Source organism: Rhinatrema bivittatum, chromosome 12, assembly GCF_901001135.1.
Source record: "Rhinatrema bivittatum chromosome 12, aRhiBiv1.1, whole genome shotgun sequence".
Classification (NCBI taxonomy): domain Eukaryota; kingdom Metazoa; phylum Chordata; class Amphibia; order Gymnophiona; family Rhinatrematidae; genus Rhinatrema; species Rhinatrema bivittatum.
The window spans coordinates 66,527,205-66,547,428 of NC_042626.1; the positions used below are offsets into that span (position 1 = coordinate 66,527,205).

General features: G+C 44.7%; 1 protein-coding gene across 3 annotated transcripts in view; it reads left to right on the top strand.

Annotated features, from left to right (window-relative positions):
- The window catches only part of NSF (N-ethylmaleimide sensitive factor, vesicle fusing ATPase), a 251,295-nt gene that overhangs the window by 24,079 nt on the left and 206,992 nt on the right, over window positions 1–20,224 (top strand). For 2 of the 3 annotated variants that reach the window (XM_029572512.1, XM_029572513.1), the window contains exons 2-3: window positions 4,044–4,129; window positions 7,511–7,610. In XM_029572512.1, coding sequence (XP_029428372.1) covers window positions 4,044–4,129; window positions 7,511–7,610 — 186 coding nt within the window. Of the gene's footprint in view, window positions 1–4,043; window positions 4,130–7,510; window positions 7,611–20,224 lie in introns of those variants that run through there. The other variant, XM_029572514.1, reaches the window with a different exon arrangement.

A 20,224-nucleotide genomic window follows, 5' to 3' on the forward strand; every position in this document is an offset into this window, starting at 1 on the left:
GGCTTTCGCCGGTCCCCCCCTACGAGGTCTATGCCTTTGCCTGGGGGCATCGCATGATTTCCATGGTTGCAACCTTTGCGCTCAGACGACCCCCTTAGGGCCATCAGGCATGGTTAGACAAAATGGAAAAGTTGCTTGGCTCTAAGAAATCAGATCCGTCGTCAGTGACTTCTACTTTGCAAGGGAAAAGAGTCTCGGCGTTGACACCCCCCCCCCCCCCCAGGTCTCCCCTCCACTACCGCTCTTCGATCCCGGGGTGGGGTCTGCGTGAGATCCGTGTCCTCTGTCCGGGTTGGGTTCCTCGATATCACCATCTGTCCCCGGGGAAGGACCGAGGAGAGCACCGCGAGAAGTCAAGGAAACACCGACCCCGCTCATCTTCTTCAAAGTCAAACCATGGAAAGGCATTGACCGCGTCAGTGCCTCCCCTGAAGCGGTCTCACGCAGAGGAGGGGATTCCCTTCAGTCCTCCTGAGGACTCTTGGCGATCCCCACTTGTGCCAGTGGAAAATCTGGTTCTACCCTTTGACTCCGGGGTCGATCCAATTCTGCTGCTGCTGCCGCCACCTCCTGCTGTTCTATCCTCAGCAGCTTTTGAGGAGGAGTTAGGCGCATGCGGTTGGCAGTTGGCCGGGTCCTGCAGGGCATCGAGCCTCCAGTTCCACCGGGACTGCTGCAAGAGCCGATTCTATTGGTGCTTGCCGACGCATCCAGCTCTAATGCTCCAAGCCCCTTTGCGGTCAAGGGGAGCATCGCTGCTGCTGCCACCGGTTCCCATTCTGGTGAGCGATGCCTCTGACGAGGAAGGTCCATCGGGTTGACGACGCCTCCATTGTGCATGGCATCCCGACAACCCCTGGCTCTCCTGGGACCACCAGAATAGACACCTTCAGTGCTATCAGTGCCACTGGTGCTCCCGAAGCCGGGGGATCCGCTGGTGCCCTCTATTCCACTGGTGCCCTCCTCGACCCTCTGGCCCCCTGCGTCTCCGGAGGTTTACAGCTATGATCCCCTCCAAGGGTGAGGCATTCTTGTCCTCCATGGAAGAATTGCCTTCGGAACCCTTTCCACCAGAGAAGAGGCAGAAATTCCCCTCCAGAGAATCTTTCTTTCGCTGTTCTTGTTAAAGCCATGGAGGAGTTGGTGCCTTTCTAACTTTAGTCAGAACCAGATTCTCGTCACAAGATGTTGGAGATCCTGCTATTCCTTGATGTTCCTAAGGAGGGTGGTGTCTGTTCCAATCCATGACATCTTTAAGGGGCTAGTTGCCTGATTCTGGCAACTCACCATCTCCGTTCCTCCATGAAAGATGGACACAGTCTATCTAGTCCAACACGCCATGGGGTTGGAGTGCTGTCAGCTTCCTCACCAGTCAGTGTTGATGGAATCAGACCTAAAAAAAAAGGTGAAGCGATTTCAGACTCGTGCCTCGGCACCCCTGGGGCATAAGCACAGGACTCTAGACGCTCTTGGACTCTGGTTGTTCCAGGGCTCAATGTTAGCAGCTAGGATTCCAGGAACCTCTGGAAACAAGCCCAAGAGTTGGGAGAACGCCTCCCGCAACAATTTCAGGAGGACTTCAGAAAATATTTCAGCAGGGCCTAGACTGTGATAAACTAGGTCCATTCTGCGTATGACGTGATTGAGACAGCTGTGAGAGTGGCCTCAGCAGGCATTGAGGCTCGCTCTATGGCTCCAATCTGCATCCTGAGGTACAAGACTGTCTAGCCGATCTGCCATGTACGGGCGAAAATCTTTTCGGGGGCAAGATTAGAGGCGGTGGCCCAACTGAAATTCTATCACAAAACCCTTCAATTATTAGCCAGCACCTCAGACACCCAGCCCTCCAGCAAAATGCCTCCCAGGCAATACCCCAGAAGGCCATTTTACCGGCCACGCAAATACTACCCGCCAGTCCCTAGGTTGTGACCTCTGCGAGCTCCGGCAAGACCGAGGGCACGGCAATCTCATACGCCTCGCCCAGATCCTGCCCCACCGCAGGATTGGTGACCAGGGAGTTAGAGCCAGCTAACCCTACCCCAGGGTGCTGACCCCCCCCCCCCCCCCCAGTGCCCCAGTGCGGGGTCACCTGCAGCTGTTCACAGACTGATGGATGTCAATTACTTTGGACCACTGGGTTCTGTCCATCATAAGGCAGAGGTACAAACTGCATTTCCAATGAACTCCACCCAGTTCTCATCTGTGTCCCCGGTGGAGAAGCATAGAGAAGCAGCAGGTACTCCGGGTAGAGCGCTCCACCTTTTTAATGGCTCAAGCGATTGAACCAGTACTGCCTGGCCAACAGGGGGATGGGTTCTACTTCAGGTATTTCCTGATTCCTAAGAAAACCGGTGGCCTTCGCCCCATTCTGGATCCGAGGGCATTGAACCGGTTTCTTGTCAGAGAGAAGTTCAAAATTGTTTTGTTGGGTACTTTGATTTCCCTTCCTCAGGGCTGGGGACTGGCTCTGCTCCCTCGATCTCAGAGACTCATATGCCAATATCCCCTTATCTCCAGCGCATTGGAGATGCCTATGATTCCTGGTAGAGGGGGAACACTACCAGTACTGCGTACTGCCTTCAGCCTGGCATCAGCGCCTCGGGTCTTCAAATGCCTGGTGGGGGCCGATCTTCGAAGGGGTTCATGTCTTTTCTCCTACCTCAACGATTGGCTTATGAAGAACAACTTCAGGGAGGGAGTGCTGCATTCCCTACAAGCAACCATATGCATCTTGCAAAACCTGGGATTTCTGATAAACTATCCAAAATCCCATCTCCAGCCATTGCTGCAACTCAGTTTCATTGGGGCCAGGTTGGACACTGTTCAGAAAAAAGCCTTTCTGCTTTGAGACAGGGCAGAGATCCTTGCTGCCTTCATTTGGATAGTCTCCAGTTGCTCCCATGTCTCCACACACCAGTTTCTAAGACTTCTGGGGCATTTGGCGGCGACAGTGCATGTTACTTCATTTGCTCGGTTTCACATGTGTCTGGATCGGCACTTCCTCATGTGGTGTGAAAACCCATCCAATCTGGAGCAGGGGATGCTCTTCTGGGGCTCGCAGCCCCAGATTGTCCTCACTACAGACTCATCTCACACAGGGTGGGGAGCCCATGTTGCAGACCTCCATACTCTTGGGGTCTTTGGTCCTTGCAGAAGAAGCAATCCCAGATACATTTCCTGGAGTTAAGGACGATCCGTTATGACCTGCGGGCATTCAGAGAGCACCTACACAACAAAGTGGTCCTGGTTCAGGGAGGGACAGGGTCATACATCCTCTGTCAGGAAGCAGTCCAGATCTGGTCGTGGGCCCTCGAACAGCGTCTTCCTCTGGGCTGTGTATCTCCCTGGGATGGACAATGTCCTAGCAGACTCCTTGAGTTGGGCCTTCCGCCCCCACCAGTGGTCCCTGAATGAAGAGCTGTAGTGTATGTCAGTGTGTCTGTCAGTTTCCTGTGCTGGGCTCCATCTGATGTCACCCATGTGTGAGGACTAACATCCTGCTATCCTTGGAGAATACCTGCTACAGGTAAGCAACTCTGCTTTATTCACTAGCTTTCCATTCTGTATAGTGTGGTGCATTATCACATCCACAGAACTAGAAAGGAATATCCACATCATTAATGGGGTAAAAATCCCAGGTAGATACTGGATTAATCTTCTATCCTATGCCTTTTGTCCTCAGACATAATTTAAACTGAAGCTGAAATTGCAGCAAGGACTCCAAAAACACTGACCATGAGAAAGTTCTTAGCCATAATGTAGCCATTTTTAATTGGTCTACTTTCTGCTAGCTAATTCATCTGTTATCTTTTTATTAAGAGATTTCCATGTTCTTCCATCTGAAGAAGTATTTGCCAGTTATTCTTTGCCCTTTCTTCACAATTCTTTTGTAGTTCTTTTAGTCCTTAGTGGCTCTTGTTGTACTTCCTTAATCTTTTGTCAATTTTTCCATCTCTAAACAATGCCACTCTTCCTTTGTAATCTCATTTTCTTGGTTATTGACACAGTTTTCCATGTTCTTTTTTTTTTCTTCTCTTTCACAGTCTATGCAAGCAGCAAGATGTCCTACAGATGAACTTTCTTTGAGCAACTGTGCTGTGGTAAATGAAAAAGATTACCAGTCAGGCCAGTAAGTATTTTGATTTTTTGGGAGGGAGAATGAATAATGAAACTTGTAATGAAAGCCTGGGTTGAGTGAACCTAGAGACATTGAAGAGAGCTTTTTGTTGGTGACTTGAGCCCAGCTTTGTTTGGAATCTTGCCTGGATTGGTTGTTGGAAACGTGATACTGGGCTTGATGGATCCAGTGTGGTAAGTTCTTATGACTGAAGGTTGCTTTTCTGAAGCTAGAGCTCACCTTGTTTGTTGTTGCACTGCTTCTTAGAGTCAGAGGAAGGGGGAAGGTGGTTCAGGGAGTAAAGGTCATGTATGGTGAACTGGTGATACCTCTGCTTTGGTATATATTCAAATGCAGTGCAGTAATTAGGTGATATTTTTGCATTCAGTTTATAATGACAAAAGAAGACACTATTTCAGAATTATTACTGACAATACAACATTTTTTAAATTTAAATAAAACCAAAAATGAAGTATTTAGAATATTCAGATGAAATATTAAATATGTGAAATGCCCTACTCTAAGCAGAAAATAAAGCATTATTCTTCAGAACCACTACAGAAGATGCCATAGTAGTATTCCATTTTTATGGAAGACCGGTATGAATTCAGAAGTGTGGTTCAGAAGTAGAATATCTGACCTGAGACTGTACAGCAGTGATCACACAGTACCATCATAAGGGATAGGCCAGTCTGGGTAGAATAGAGCTGCCAACTTCACCCTGTGTGTCTGCGTACTCACATGTATATGTATTGTATATTCGTGATGTAACTCACTGATAGTACTTCTTATATAGCAAGTAACGTGACAGCAGATAAAGACCATTTGGCTCAGCTAGTCTACCTGTCCACATGTCCTGCTCACCTTTTATATAGATTTAATGTACATTAATCATTTAAATTTTCACCTATTCAAGCGCATGCATTACAGTGCAATGAATAGGTTAAGTACATTAGTGCAAACACCTTTATACAGAACCCTAAAAAATACATATAAAGCTTAAGGAAAACCTTAGACCTCATAATGAATATCTCACCTGTACACACTCATCCCTTCTAAAGAGGGTGTACTCGTGCGTTCACTGAGAGAGTATTGAAAGACCATGAAATGGGGAACCATAGATAATCTTGGTGCTCTTAGGCCTTTTGAGAGTAATGTAGTATGTTGGAAGGAATGCAATGCTATTTTATCAAGAGGTTCCCCCAGCGTTCCCTGCAGAGCAAGAGCTGTCACGTGATGCATATGAATTGCTGTGATTGAGCTGGTTGCAGACCACTGTTCTGATTATTGATGTGAACTGTACTATAATATGATTCATTTAAAAAACCTGACATGCTTATTTAGGTTCAATATCCATGCATGTATTTAACATAAATATTAGGAAACATTACTTCATGGAAAGGGTGGTGGATGCCTGGAACAGCCTCCAAGTAGTGATAATGGAGGTGTTAAAAGTAACCAAATCAGGAAAGCCTGGGATAAGTACAGAGGATCCTTGATTGCGAGGAAGAGAAGGTAAAACCAGAGATCAAGAGGGGTCTATGGAATTGCAGCAAGAAGAACTGTCTGCTGCCATATTCTTTTTCTGTGCTTTTATGTAACCAATTAATCATTTTGATATTTGAACTGGTTTTAGTTCACAAAATAAATGTAGTTTTATAACAAACATGAGTTAAAAGGCATCTCTGCGAACAAATAATTGGTAGCTCTGACAGTATTAAGTGAATAGAACAATGAAGCAGTTCATTGTCCTGTTTTGTCTTTTGGTTATAAAAACACTTATTTGAAGGGTGCAAATGTAAATTGGATTGTAATCAAATCTAGCTCTAGGTTATGTGCTGTAATCCTCAGTATAGTTATGGATTTGTTTTCTAATGATATCTAAGGTCCAGTGATCTACAAGTGGAATCTGTGTATTAAGGAGTTCTGAATGTGAGTCCATTTTTGATTGGATCTGAAAAATATATCTTGGTGCTCTGTTTTCTTTTACATGGTCTCTCCAGTGATAAGTTGCTTTTGAAATGAGACCTTTACTTGGTTGGGTTTCATTTTTATTTTGTGTGTATAAAGCTTGAGATTTTACTTGCTTGGTAAATTATCACTAGACAAGCAGCATCTTCAGTCTGATCAGACGAACAGTATTTTGCCTTGGCCTTCTGCAAACCAAGGGCTACAATAGTGAACTGTGCAGTGCTTGCAGCCCTAGCTGGCTTGAATGAAGTCTTACATCCTTACAATGAGGCCTGCTTTGTTCAGTGTCCCAGCAGAAAAGTCTTTTACATTGTAATAAGCGGTGTTCTTTCTTCTCCTGACATCCTTGTGCCTAAATAATGATGTCTTTATCAACTTGATGGCTTGACAACTGAGTGCAGAAGAACTAGTTTGATTGGTAAAGACTTGGAAATCTGAGAGTAACCACACATACAAAATCTATTGATCTTAGTTACAAAGTGATTTATGTCACCAGAGGGAAAAATCAATCCATCAGTTCAATTCAGATTTGTTGCTGTATGCTTTTTGCACTTTAGTCTCTGCTATCATGCTTAGTACAGCTGTAATGAACTTTTAGCATACCTGACTCTCTGTTCTATTGCTCTGTCAGCCTACCTCTCACTGTAGCACTCAGAGAATTTTACTGCATAGCAATGTAGATCTGCAATGGCTGAGTGTAAAAGAAGTGGGAAAGATTATTGCATTTGCACATTTTGAAATGCACAGTATCTACTAAGGTGGCACACTAGAATATTCTGCTGCACTGCAAATGGACTGAGCTACTGCAACCTTTTCAGATGCTGGGTAGATAGTATCTCTGCAGTAAAATGCCAATAATGGCTTTTTTGGCATGTTGATGTCTCAAGCAAGGTGCAGCCTGCCATGTTCCTCTGAGCAAGGCCTCAGACTAATTCTTTGGCATATTAAGCTGCAATAATTTATCTCAATGTATACAACTTCATGGTTCTGGACTCTACTCCTTTTAACACCTGGCTTGTCTTGTTTGCCTTAAAATGTTACATATGTTTTAGCTATGTTTTGTTGGAATATGACAAGTTTTGTTATGGTGCCTAGCTATTTTCAGCTATTTGTTCTGTATTCATATTTAAGATGTATCATGATACTGATAATGAAGTACAGAAGTTAAATGCTTGATCCATTGAGCTCTTCTATAGAGTGAAGTGAACCAGAAATTAAGACAATTTGATTGCACCCCAATAATGTGCTTAAGGTTGTGCAGAGTAAGTAGCAAAGGCAGAGCATAACCTGAGTTAGTTTGCTTTCTGCACAGGAATTCTCACAGAGTGGAAGTTGTAAAGAATGCCTTTAAAGTGATTTTTTTTTTGTCTAGGATTTAAAATAGTAACCACATCTCTTGCTTTATAAATGTATTTTCTGCAGACATGTAAATGTCAGAACCTCCCCAAACCACAGATATATCTTCACGTTGAAGACCCATCCATCTGTACTTCCTGGCACTATTGCCTTCAGCTTGCCTCAGGTATTGTATAGATTTGTTATGTCTCTACGTCATGGGAGAATAGCAAAGCAGCATTTCAGCCCAGCTGATTTATTTTGTCCATCACAGCTACAATATAGCTTTCTTTCCTTTGAAGCTGTCTCATGTTTTTATTTATCGGATGGACATTTTGAGACAGTCTGTAGAACATTTTTGTCCCCACATTTTCCCCCCTCCTCCAGTTATAGATTGGAAGGGTAAATTGAGTTAAACAAATCTTCTTTCTAATAGATCAAAACCTGGCAATAGCTATTATTATTTTATTTTTCATCATGTTTAATTGTTAACTTTAGTGGGCATCTCTGTCACGGGAGCTGTCCATATTATGGTGCTGAACAGCAGTAAAATGCTCCTGTTGGACTAGGAATAGATGTACACCTGCATTCATACAGTCATTTTTCAACAATAAAATCTCCCAGGAGGACATCTCTGACGTTCAATGAAATGCACTTTAATGATCTTCTTGTTTTGACCTGCCCATTCTTGTTTTAAATAGTTTGTCCATGTAAGTGACTAATATAAAACTACCAGAGTCCAGGCCTGCTGGTAACCTTTGGAAATTGTTACTATAATTGGAATTTGTGACTCCCTAGAGTTGCTTCGGCTTGTGTTGCCATAGATATGCAGTCACTTCTGTAGACCTTGGTTGCCTTGTTATCTATGTTCTAAAGAGAGGTGGGTAATGTGGCGCATCCTTTTGTTGGTTTTCCTTTCATCCATGCTCTGCTCATTCCAACCACAGGCATTAAGATGACCTCTAATTGCCCTTTCTCCATTACTTCAATCAAAACAGCTGGTGATTAATAACAGCTGCTTTGGAGTTTATAAGAAGAATTTACCTGATTTTGAAAAACTTGCACTTATGGGATTTAAGGAAAAGAACAAAGATTTCCTTCTCTGCTGTAGTATATCCCCCACCTGAGCTACAGTAGGTTTTTTAACAAAAATTTTAGTTGTCCTTCTCAGAGGACAAGAAGAATGGTAATCCTCACACATGGGTGACATCAGATGGAGCCCCGACATGGAAAACGTAATGTCAACGTTTCTAGAACTTTGACTTGCCACACTGGGCATGCCCTATACCACGCGTCCATGCGGGGTCCCTCTTCAGTCTCTTTTTCCACAGAGCTGTAGCATTGCAGTTGGTGAGCTGACTTTGTGCTTTTTTGGCCTGCTTTGGAAAACTTTTCATTTTTGCTTTTTTTTTTTTTTTTGCTATTTTTTTTTTCTCCTGCGTTCAACATCTTGGTCCTCTCCAAAGTGTTCCCAGTCAGGGTTTTTGTCATTTATTGTTGACGGAGGAGAATGCCAGGCACAAAATGCTTGAAATCCTCCAGTTTGTGGAACCTCCTAAGGAGATCACGGCGGTCCTGGTACATGATATCCTTAAGGAGTTACTGCTGAGGATATGGGAACACCCCCTCATAGTGCCTCCTGTGAATAAGAAGGCTGGGGTGTGCACGGTGGCCATGTGGGGGTATATTTTATATTATGTCATAGAACACTCTACACACAATCTGGTAAAGCAAAACTTAGTTTAATAAATTGTTTTAAATATCTGGATAATAAATCAGCAAAGTATTAAAAATTGAATACAGTGTCACAGTAAGCCATACATAAATCAATACAGGTAAATAGGAGATAGGAATAAAGATAGGATATTAATCAAAGAATATAGAATAACAAAGAAAGAACACCTCCTTTATACGTCCTTCTTTATATAAGCCAGTATAAAGAAATCTGGAAGACTCGGGCCTGGGGACTCTGAAAAATGACTCGCTCTGTTTTCCTTTCAGCTCATCCAACTAAAATAAACAAATGCTATGCTTTATATATATCCCCCTCTGCAAATTAGGTGCTTTAATTTGCACTTTACCCAGGAAGGTATTTCAGTACCAGTCCTTTGATCTCCCATTTAGTAAAAGACACCAGACGTTTAACTTATTATCAGTTCATTGGTATCAGTACTAGTCTTTACCATTTAATCTTCCCAGGTGATAAGACGCCAAATGTCATAGCCTTTGTTGTTCCCAGAGACACCAAATGTTATTTTGATACTCTTATCAGTACATTGGTGCCAGGAAGTCTCAGGAATGAGAGAACAAATGGTGATGATCCATAGCTGTCTATTTGCAGTACAAAGTCTTCCGGAGATGTAGCTGTCTAAAATTATCTTCCCACATGGGTTTTACCTTGTCCAAAAGATTCCCGGATTCGGTAAGTGACAGCTGTCCCACCATGAGCCAGAACTTGCAGGACATCTGGAATCAGGTGCAGGACATGTCCAAGCAGCTGCCTCAGTAGCAGCAGGACACCCTCATGTCGCTGGTGCACAAGGCCTGAGTATGGTACCTACAATATTTTTGAGAAGGCATTGAGGGTCTCTGCAGCGGAAATTGGTGCTGCAGAATGGCATGGCTGCTGGCCTATGATCTCTGACCAGATGTGCAGGAATGACTTGCTGACAAACTATGTATTGGGGAGAATCTCTTCTGAGAGAGAGTGAAGGATGCGATGGCCTAGCTCTGGGACCATCATGAAACCCTCCAACAACTCTTCGCCAGCATGCCGGACCTATCCTCCTTGGCTAGGAGGACAGCAAGATCGGGGCAGAGGAAGTGTTTTTTGCCAGAAGAAGTAATATCCTCTGCCCCCTTGCTCCTGTCAAAAGTATCGGGGCTCCTGTGCCTGTCCCAGGCAGCAGAGAGCCCCCATGGTCCCGCCAGTGCCTCAGTCAACTCCAGGGATGGGGTTTTGACTAGGTTGTAGAAAGCATAGTCCAGTTGCTCATACACAGGATGATGGCTCTGCCAGTAAGGGGCAGACTATGGTTCTTTCAACTCCAGTGGCCCAGTGTAACCTCAGACTAGTGGATTCTTTCCATCATCCGCCAAGGGTTCTGTGTGAACCTATTGGGTGTCCTCCTAAATTGCCCTCCAAGCTATTTTGGGGGCCGGTAGTGCATCAGGAAGTATTTCTAATGGAGCTCTCCTCCCTCTTAATGGCCAGAGTGGTTGAACCTGTTCCACCAGGGCAAAGAGAGCAGGGATTTTACTCCAAGTACTTCCAGATTCCAAAGAAAACAGGAGAACACTGTCCCATTGTAGACCTAAGGGCCTTGAACAGATTTGTCAAAAAATAAAAGTTCAAGATGTTTTCCCTGGGCACCTTGATTTCCGCCCTTTTGCAGAAAGGGAACTGACTATGCTCTCTTAATCTGAAGGACACATACGTGCATAGAGATCTTCCTCAGACACCGGAAGTATCTCTGATTCGTGGTGGGAAAACAGCACTTCCAGTATCAGGTGTTGCAGTTTGAGCTAGAGTCAGCCCACGAGTCATCACGAAATGCCTGACCATGGTGGCAGCACACCTCCGCAGGCTGGGGGTGCCTATTTCCCCTTATGTGATCAAGAGCACATCTCAGGCAGGGGCATTGGTCCATGCACTTGACCATTCGGATGTTGGAGTCGCTAGGGTTCGTTATCAACTACCCAAAGTCCCATCTCAGCCCATCACTTCAATTGGAGTTCATAGGAGTCCTCCTCGGCATGGCTAGGCCAAGGCCTTCCTGCCACATCAAAGGACTGTCACTTTGATGACCATCGTGGCAGAGATTCAGCAGAGCCAATAGGTGTCAGCCTGGCACATTGAGTTTGTTGGGCCATGTGGCCGCAATAGTTCATGCCACTCCCTTGGCAAGATTACACATGCACAGGGCCCAATGGACCTTGAGGTGTCGGTGGCACCAGGCCACTCAGAACCTCCAGGATCGCATCCGAATCACCTCACTCCCCTGGGGCTCTTTGTCCTGTTGGTTAGTACTTTCAAATCTGGAATGGAGGATGTCATTCCGAAGTCGTCCTGTCCAAATTGTCCTAAACACAGATGCATCCACTTTAGGATGGGGTGAAGCTCATGTAGATGGGTTCTGAACCTAGGGTCTCTGATCTGCCCCAGAAAGCTGTTGCCAAATCAATTTCCTGGAACTATGGGCGATCAGATACACACTATGGGCTTTCAGTGATTGGCTGACCAACAAAGTTGTCCTGCTCCAAACCGACAACCAGGTGGCGATGTATGTCAACAAGTAGGGCGGAACAGGCTTGTACCTTCTGTGTCAGGAAACGGTTCAGATTTGGTAATGGGCCCTGCTCCACAGGTTGGTGCTCAGGGCCATGTATCTGGCAGGTTAGAGAATGTGTTAGCGGATGGACTGAGTCTTGCCTTCAGACCCCACGAATGGTCCCTGGACCCAGGGCATTGCAAATTGATATTCCACCTCTGGGGGAGCTTGGACATGGATCTCTTCACATCCCCTTGCAACAGAAAGGTGCCTCAGTTCTGCTCCCCATATAGGACAGACAGCAAATCAGCCTTGGATGCCCTGGCCCGCCATTGGGACAAGGGTCTTCTGTACGCATATCCTCCGATTCTCTTAGTGGCAAATACTCTCTCGAAGCTTTGCGAGAACAAGGGGATGATGATCCTCATAGCCACTTGTTGGCCAAGACAGGTCTGGTTTTCACTCATACGGGAGTGAAATCTGGGGACTTCCCCAGATTTCATCATGCAAGATCGAGGCAGGTTGCGACATCCCAGTTTCCAGGCCCTGTCACTCACAGACTGGATTTTGAGAGGTTAATTCTGCAACCACTCGAGCTCTGAGGATGTGTCTCTGATCTTGGTGGCTTTTAGAAAGTCTTCCACTAGAAAATCCTATGGACTGAAGTGGAGGAGATTTTCTGTGTGGTGTGAGCAAAATGCCCTACAAAAAAACTGCTTTATTACATTCTGCACCTATCAGAAGCTGGCTTAAAACCCAACTCCGTTAGAGTTCATCTTGGTGCAGATGGCACACAGCACCATGGTGTAGATAGTATGCCCCATCTCTTTACAGCCTATAGTATGTTTCATGTGGGGCCTGCTTCAACTGAAGCTTCCCCTAAGGTTCCCACTGTGTCTTAGGACCTCAACACTGTATTAGCTCAGCTGATGAAAGCTCCTCTTGAACCACTGTGCATCTGTGGCCTGAAATATCTGACCTGGAAGGTCACATTTTTGGTGGCGATCACCTCTGAGCACAGGGTCAGCGAACTCTAAGCTTTAGTGACTTATCTTACACTGTTTTTTCATGATAGGGTGTTCTTGTGTACGCACCCTAAGTTCCTGCGTAAGATGGTGATGGACTTCCATCTTAACCAGTCCATCTTTCTGCCAACATTCTTTCCCAGGCCCCATTTGCATCAAGGTGAACAAGCCCTGCACTGTTTGGATTGCAAGCGAGCCTTAGTCTTCTTTCTGGAGCAGACAGAAGACTATAGACAGCCCACCCAACTTTTTGTTTCTTTTAATAGGAATAGGTTGGGCATTGCCATTGCCAAATAGACAGTATCAAATTGGCTGGCAGATTACATCTCCTTCTGTTCTGCCCAGGCGGGACTGTATCTTGGGGGTCATGTCAAGGCTCATTCTGTCCGAGCCATTGCAGCATCGGTGGCCCACTTATGAGCTGTTCCTGTGGAGATCTGCAAGGCTGCAATGTGGAGTTCTCTCAACACATACACATCCCATTATTGCCTGGATAGGAATGGCTGACATGACAATAGGTTTGGCTAATCTGTCCTTTGGAATCTGAGGAGCAGAACCCAAATGTCTCCCATCTAGGGCCTGTTTTTGGGTTCAGGCTGTCTCCCCCTCTGTTACCAACAGTACTGTTGTTGTACCCGTTGGCACCTAGTTTGGGTGTATGTTGGTCCCCTTTTATGTTGGGGAGCAGCCTCTAGCTAGGGATTCACCCATGTGTGAGAACTACCATCCTGCTTGTCCTTGGAGAAAGCAGAATTGCTTACCTGTGACAGATGTTCTCCAAGGACAGCAGGATGTTAGTCCTCACAAAACCCACCTGCCACACCGCAGAGTTGGGTTTGTATCTAATTCTAAGACTGAAGGGGACCCCGTGTGGGCACGTGATATAGGGCATGCTGGGCAAGCACAGTGCGGCAAGTCAAAGGTCTAGAAACTCCTTCTGATGACATCACCCATGTGTGAGGACTAACATCCTGCTATCCTTGGAGAACACCCATTACAAGTAAGCAACTCTGCTTTATTCTGTCAACAGTCTATTTGCTCTTTTGTTTTCCCCCTCTCTCCCTTATCTTTATTATTCATTCATTCATTCATTCATTCCTTTAGGCATGCAGGTGCCATTGCAGTGGGGTTCATGATGTTAGCTGCATTTCAGTGACTAAATCTGCTGCTTTACATTAAGACTTTAGTTTCTCTGCAGGGCATTGTCAGTCCCAGACACATTTTAATTTACTGTTACATATGCCATGGATACTGTGGATTTCTTATTAAAAGAGAACTTTTATCTGGGCTCATCACTGCTCTTGTCAGGATACATGCACTATATTGCCTGTCCTGTATTACCAGTGAATAACTATTGATGGATTTTATAGCACCATGTACAAAACTGTCCCATACAGTATGTTGTAGCAGTTTTCTAGGAAACCAGACACAGATTCTTTGGCTTCAGCATCTTGACTCTTTATGGCTAATCTGTTTTCCTATTTTTGGGCTCTTTATGCCTCAGACTTTAGTATGATATCACTAGATATATCATCACTAGAGCTCAAGGTGGATCTTTCTCACTCATGGCTTTGCTAGAAAGCACAAAGTGATTGTGTGACTCATGTGGATCTTTTCCAGCAAGAATGTTTATTGGAATCAGGACTGCATGTGTTGCCCATTTGGGAAAGCTTCACTTCAATTTTGGTATTTTGCTGTCAGTAGTTTTTATAGTTGTACTTTGTGGAATTTGTTGCCCTTTCCATTCCTGCCAGATTTGTACTTTTGAGATTATGCTATAGCTAATGTTTAAAATGTTTATTCTTAAGTATGCTCATTGTCTGTCTGATAATTCACAAGTTGACAAGTACATTTTTTCTTCTCATAAAAATTTTCTTATGTTTCCTAACTCTATGCTGCTTTATTCATAGTGACTTTTATCTGTTCTAGTGTAGAGCTTCCTAAACCTGTCCTGGTGACAATTTTGGGAAGCCCTGATCTAATGCTTCCCAGCACCCATCCACCCAGCACACATTTAAAAAAAAAAAAAAAAAAGCATCTAAGAAAAGCAGTATATTCTTCATTTTTTTTCCTTTTATTTAGCACTCATATATCCATGTGTTACACTACTGAAATATTTCAAAATATTTATATGGACAGGAACATATCATTAAAATTTTTAAATACTTAAAAAAAAATTTGCTCTCAAAAGGTCCTCAAAGAAGTTAAATGATTTTATAGTGAACATAAGTAGGGTGTGGGCTAGATTTTTTGTTTTAGGTATAGAATGAATGACCTCTTGATAAATTGCATCCTGTGTGTGTCTGCTTTTTATTTTTTTCAATTTCCCACTATAATCTCTTCCAATGGGTATGAATATATGCATTTTCCTTCAATAAGCAGGCTGTATTAGCCATGCTGTCTTGGGTGATGTCATCTTATGGCGCACAGTCCAGAATCTTCTTAAAGTAGCAAAGCTGTGATGCTCTACTCATGCGTGGCAGAGCAATTGTCCTGATCTGATCTGGTTTCCTCAGTCATTTTTTATCCATGTATGAGTATGGACGTGAATCTTCTCTTTCTCCCTCTCCCTCTCTCTCTCTCTCTCTCTCTCTCTCTCCCTCTCTCCTCAGTTTCAATTTTCGCTACTGTGATACCCCAGACAGCATTTTTAAGTGCTAAATATGTCTAAAAAGAGACTTCCAGGATTTAAATACTGTCAACGTGGAATACTATATCTGCCACTGACAGTCACAATTACTGTCACTTATGCCTCTGCCTGGGTCATAAACAAGCGGTGTGCAGCCATTGTGGAAGGATGTCTCCATGGGCCCAGTGACAAATAGCCATCAAAATCACTAGGCTCCAAGAGGCAGAAGCAGGTTCATCGTCAGGAATGTATGTGCTCTCCCCTTGTTGCTCTGCACACTCTTCACCGGGTCCCGACAGGCATTGGTATGAGGAGCACAGGCGAGCGTTGTCTATTGGGCCGAGAGCAGGCACATCAAAACAGGCTAAACCGGCTGAAGCAAAAGCCTGTACTTTGAAGGGCACTGCTTCAGGGATGATGCAATCACAGGGAAAGCACTCAAAATCGGTGATGCCTGCTTTCAGACCCACCGAGAGCAGCGTCTCTAACAGCATCGTCAAGATCTGCCAAAACTGCATTGAAGCCCCATGTGCCCGAAGCACCATGGACTGATTGCACCACGATGTGTCGCACCTTAAACCAAGGTACGTGCCTTGAGGCGCCTCGTGAGCATCACATGATGCAGAAAGGATGCAGTCAGGTAATGACGCAAATAACGCCCGTTCCATTGCCAGTTAATCCAGCGGCAACAAAATCATTGAATCAAGCTAAAACAGTCATCTACTTCTTCAAAACATTCCAAGCAAATGGAACAGCCAGTGCCAAAGCAGCCTAATCCTGCTATTTCTACCACTCACAAATGTTTGGCACCCAAGGAAGCACCTGCTTCCAGAGATCTGTCGAAGAGGTATAGATCACCGGAGCTTAAAGTCCAGGCAGGCAATTGAACAGATTTCCTCCATAACAGGCCTGTTTTCTGCTTTGCACCCCCAGGTGCAACCTCTGCATCAGCCTGGAAGTTGAAAACCAGACCAGGAGGAGCCTCGGCCCCTTTCTCCTCCCAGAGAAGGTAGCCCACCAGGCTCAGTATCACCACAAGGCTCCCCTATACTAATTAAGGATCCCAGTATTCTTCTCTCTCCTCACTTGGGGCGCTCACCACCCTTGTTCCTATCATAATTGACAGGTCTACTAATCTGATGAACTGTAGGAACCTTCTGAGCACACATCTCCACTGAAGGACTTATCCTACTCTAAATTTGTGGAGAAGGTGGAGGGGGTACATTGAAAGTAGAGGTACGAAAGATGCCAGACCCATGCAAGGAGGTATTCTAAAAATCCTAAATATTCCATCCAAACCATTAGCACTACCTCCTCATGCAGTTTTGGATAAGGTACTGCTGAAATCCTGGAAGTCGTCCCCCCCCTTCCCCCCCCTCCCAAATCCAACCTGCCAATAGCCAGGAAACTAGATCTAAAGTTTCAATTTTTAAAAAATCCCAATGTTATGGAACAGTCCAACTCCCGCATACATCTGTAGTCGTAGAATCAGCCGTGAAAAAGGTAAAGAAGTCCAAGCTTCATTTCAGTACTCCACCAGGCAAAGACAATAGAATCTTGGACGAGTTCGGATGGAAGGTATTTCAAAGTTTGATGTTGATATCTGGAATTCAGCAGCATTAATTCTATACTATGTAGTATATCTATGAATGTCTTCAACAATTGAAACCCTTTGTCCATTTGGAGTCGGGTGAACAAATATCACCTCAACCACTCCAGGATTTAGAAGGCCTGAGACATCTGTTGTGGTCGGTGTACGAAGTGTTTGAAATGACATCATGCACATCTGTGACCTCCATTGTGGTGTTGCATGGCATGGCTAAGAGCCAGCACAGTAAGAGAATATGTACATAAAAAGCTTATTGACCTCCCTTGTTTAGGGGACAGTCTTCTTGGCAACAAGCTAAGGGAGACAGTAGCCCAAATCAAGGAACAGGATGTGGTGGTGTAGTCCCTGACACTACAAACTAACCAGCTTCCTGCATTCAGGTGATACTACTCACAATATACGAAGCCATCATTTTAGAGGAAGTCCTTTAAGCAATATAGCCAGTATCGCCTACCCAAGTACCAGCAACCACATTCCCAGCAGCAACAAAACCTCAGAAGACACCAATTCGATCAGAGACGACCAAAGCAACAGCAGTAGTTAACTCTAAAGAAATAGCAGGGCTTTAAAAATCCAGCAGGCTACAGTAACCACTTCTGGTCATGGGCAGAATTTCAAGTCATTGCAAGCATGGTCCCAAATAACATTAGATCGCCAGGTACTGAACATCATTCAATTTAGATACCACCTGGATTTCATCGTGCTCCCTAACCTAGCCCTACCCACTCGGGATCTTTCTCATTTCCCTCTTGCATCTGGAAGCTGCTGGCACAGAATGCCATCCAATATGTTCCACCAGATTTCATTCACAAGGGGGTTCTATTCACAATACTTCCTCATCCCGAAATGAACAGGGGATCTTAGACCTCCGCGCACTCAACAAAATGCGAAGGGAAAAATTAAAAATAACTCAAATCCATACTGCTTTTAATATAGCCGAATGGCTGGATGTGCTCACTTGACCTTAAAGATGCGTTTGCGCACGTTCCAATACACCCTTCATGTTGGCAGTACTTCTGCTTCCAAATAGGCGAGCACTACCAGTACAAGGTTCTCCCATTTAGACTCTTCGCTGCCCCGAGAATCTTGTGGCCCATCTTCACTGTAAAGGACTGTGGATATTTCCGTATTTTGACTGGCTATATTGTCGCCAACAGCGGAAGCCCTTCAGGAGGATCTTCACGCAACAGTACGCTGCCTAGAAGAGGCAACAAACAGAACTTTGTGTGTTTTGTTTTCTCAACCCTCCCACCCCTCTCCTAGCCACCCCAGGCTCATCCTTTAATTTATAGGCAGGTGTCACTTTCACACTTAAAATTAAAAAAAAAAAAAAAAAGAAATCAGTCTTTTAAATTAAACTCAAATTCACCATACCTTATTCAAAGTTTGATCATTCCTTTGTAGGCTCCTACCAGATATATAGTAAATACACTAATACATTTAAAGGACCCTAATAGTATGTAATCCTACACCCATAGCAGCCTAAAAACGTAACTAGGAACTGAACAAATTTAAGATGAAGGCAGCAGTCTAGCAGCAAGAGGGGGAATTCCCAATCTTTTCCATTGTGTCACATGTATGATTTTTTTATCTGCTGGTGAGAAGTTGTAAGTGTGCATGTGATGCAAAGAGCTCCTGTCTCTCAAAGAACGAGTCCCATCTGTGGAGGCTAGAGTCGCAGATCTGGAGGAGCTGATGCAGACAGAGAGGTATATAGATGAGAGCTTCATGAACATAGTAGCCAAGTCCCAACTCCAGTCTGGCATCCCTGGTGCTGCCTTGGAGGAGGAAGGTCTCACATTGAAATCATCGGTTCAGTGTGCTGCGGCAGTCAAAAAAGCAAACAGAATGTTGGGAATTATTAGAAAGGGAATGGTGAATAAAATGGAAAATGTCATAATGCCTCTGTATCGCTCCATGGTGAGACCACACCTTGAATACTGTGTACAATTCTGGTCGCCGCATCTCAAAAAAGATATAATTGCGATGGAGAAAGGTACAGCGAAGGGCTACCAAAATAAGGGGAATGGAACAGCTCTCCTATGAGGAAAGACTAAAGAGGTTAGGACTTTTCAGCTTGGAGAAGAGACGGCTGAGGGGAGATATGATAGAGGTGTTTAAACTCATGAGAGGTCTAGAACGGGTAGATGTGAATTGGTTATTTACTCTTTCGGATAGTAGAAAGACTAGGGGGCACTCCATGAAGTTAGCATGTGGCACATTTAAAACTAATCGGAGAAAGTTCTTTTTTACTCAACGCACAATTAAACTCTGGAATTTGTTGCTAGAGGATGTGGTTAGTGCAGTTAGTATAACTGTGATTAAAAAAGGATTGGATAAGTTCTTGAAGGAGAAGTCCATTACCTGCTATTAATTAAGTTGACTTAGAAAATAGCCACTGCTATTACTAGCAACGGAAAAAAGGAATAGACTTAGTTTTTGGGTACATGCCAGGTTCTTATGGCCTGGATTGGCCACTGTTGGAAACAGGATGCTGGGCTTGATGGACCCTTGGTCTGACCCACTATGGCATGGTCTTATGATCAGAGAACATCAACCTGGTGCAGCAGGAAATGATCCTGTAACAAGGACCTGCACTCCTGCTTTGTCCTCTCGCACCGAGGATTTGTCTTCCAGGGCTTCTGCCAAGGAGGGAAGAATCAGGTCAGCCGTCATAATTGGTGGTTACATTATTAGGAATGTAGATAGCTGGGTGGCGGGGGGGGCGTGAGGATTGCCTGGTAACATGCCTACCTAGTGCGAAAGTGGCGGACCTTGTGCATCACCTAGATAGGATTTTAGACAGTGCTGGGGAGGAGCCGGCTGTCGTGGTACATATGGGCACCAAGACATAGGAAAATGAGGGAGGTTTTGGAAGCCAAATTTAGGCTCTTGGGTTGAAAGCTGAAATCTAGAAACTCCAGGGTAGCATTCTCTGAAATGCTCCCTGTTCCATGTGCAGGTCCCCAGAGGCAGAGCTCCGGAGTCTCAATGCGTGGATGAGAAGATGGTGCAAGAAAGGAGGGATTCAGTTTTCTAAGGAACTGGGGAACCTTTTGGGGAAGGGGGGAGTCTTTTTTTTTTTTTTTTCCCAAAGGGATGGGCTCCACCTTAATCAGGGTGAAACCAGGCTGCCGGAACCAGGGGAAAGCCAACAGTCGCTCAGCAGCGCATGGTTCAGAGGGAGGTATCTTCAAAGGATACTAATGAAGCATTAGGGTTAGAGCATCCCAACAGAGAGGTTTCTCTAATAACAAAAGTAGTCCA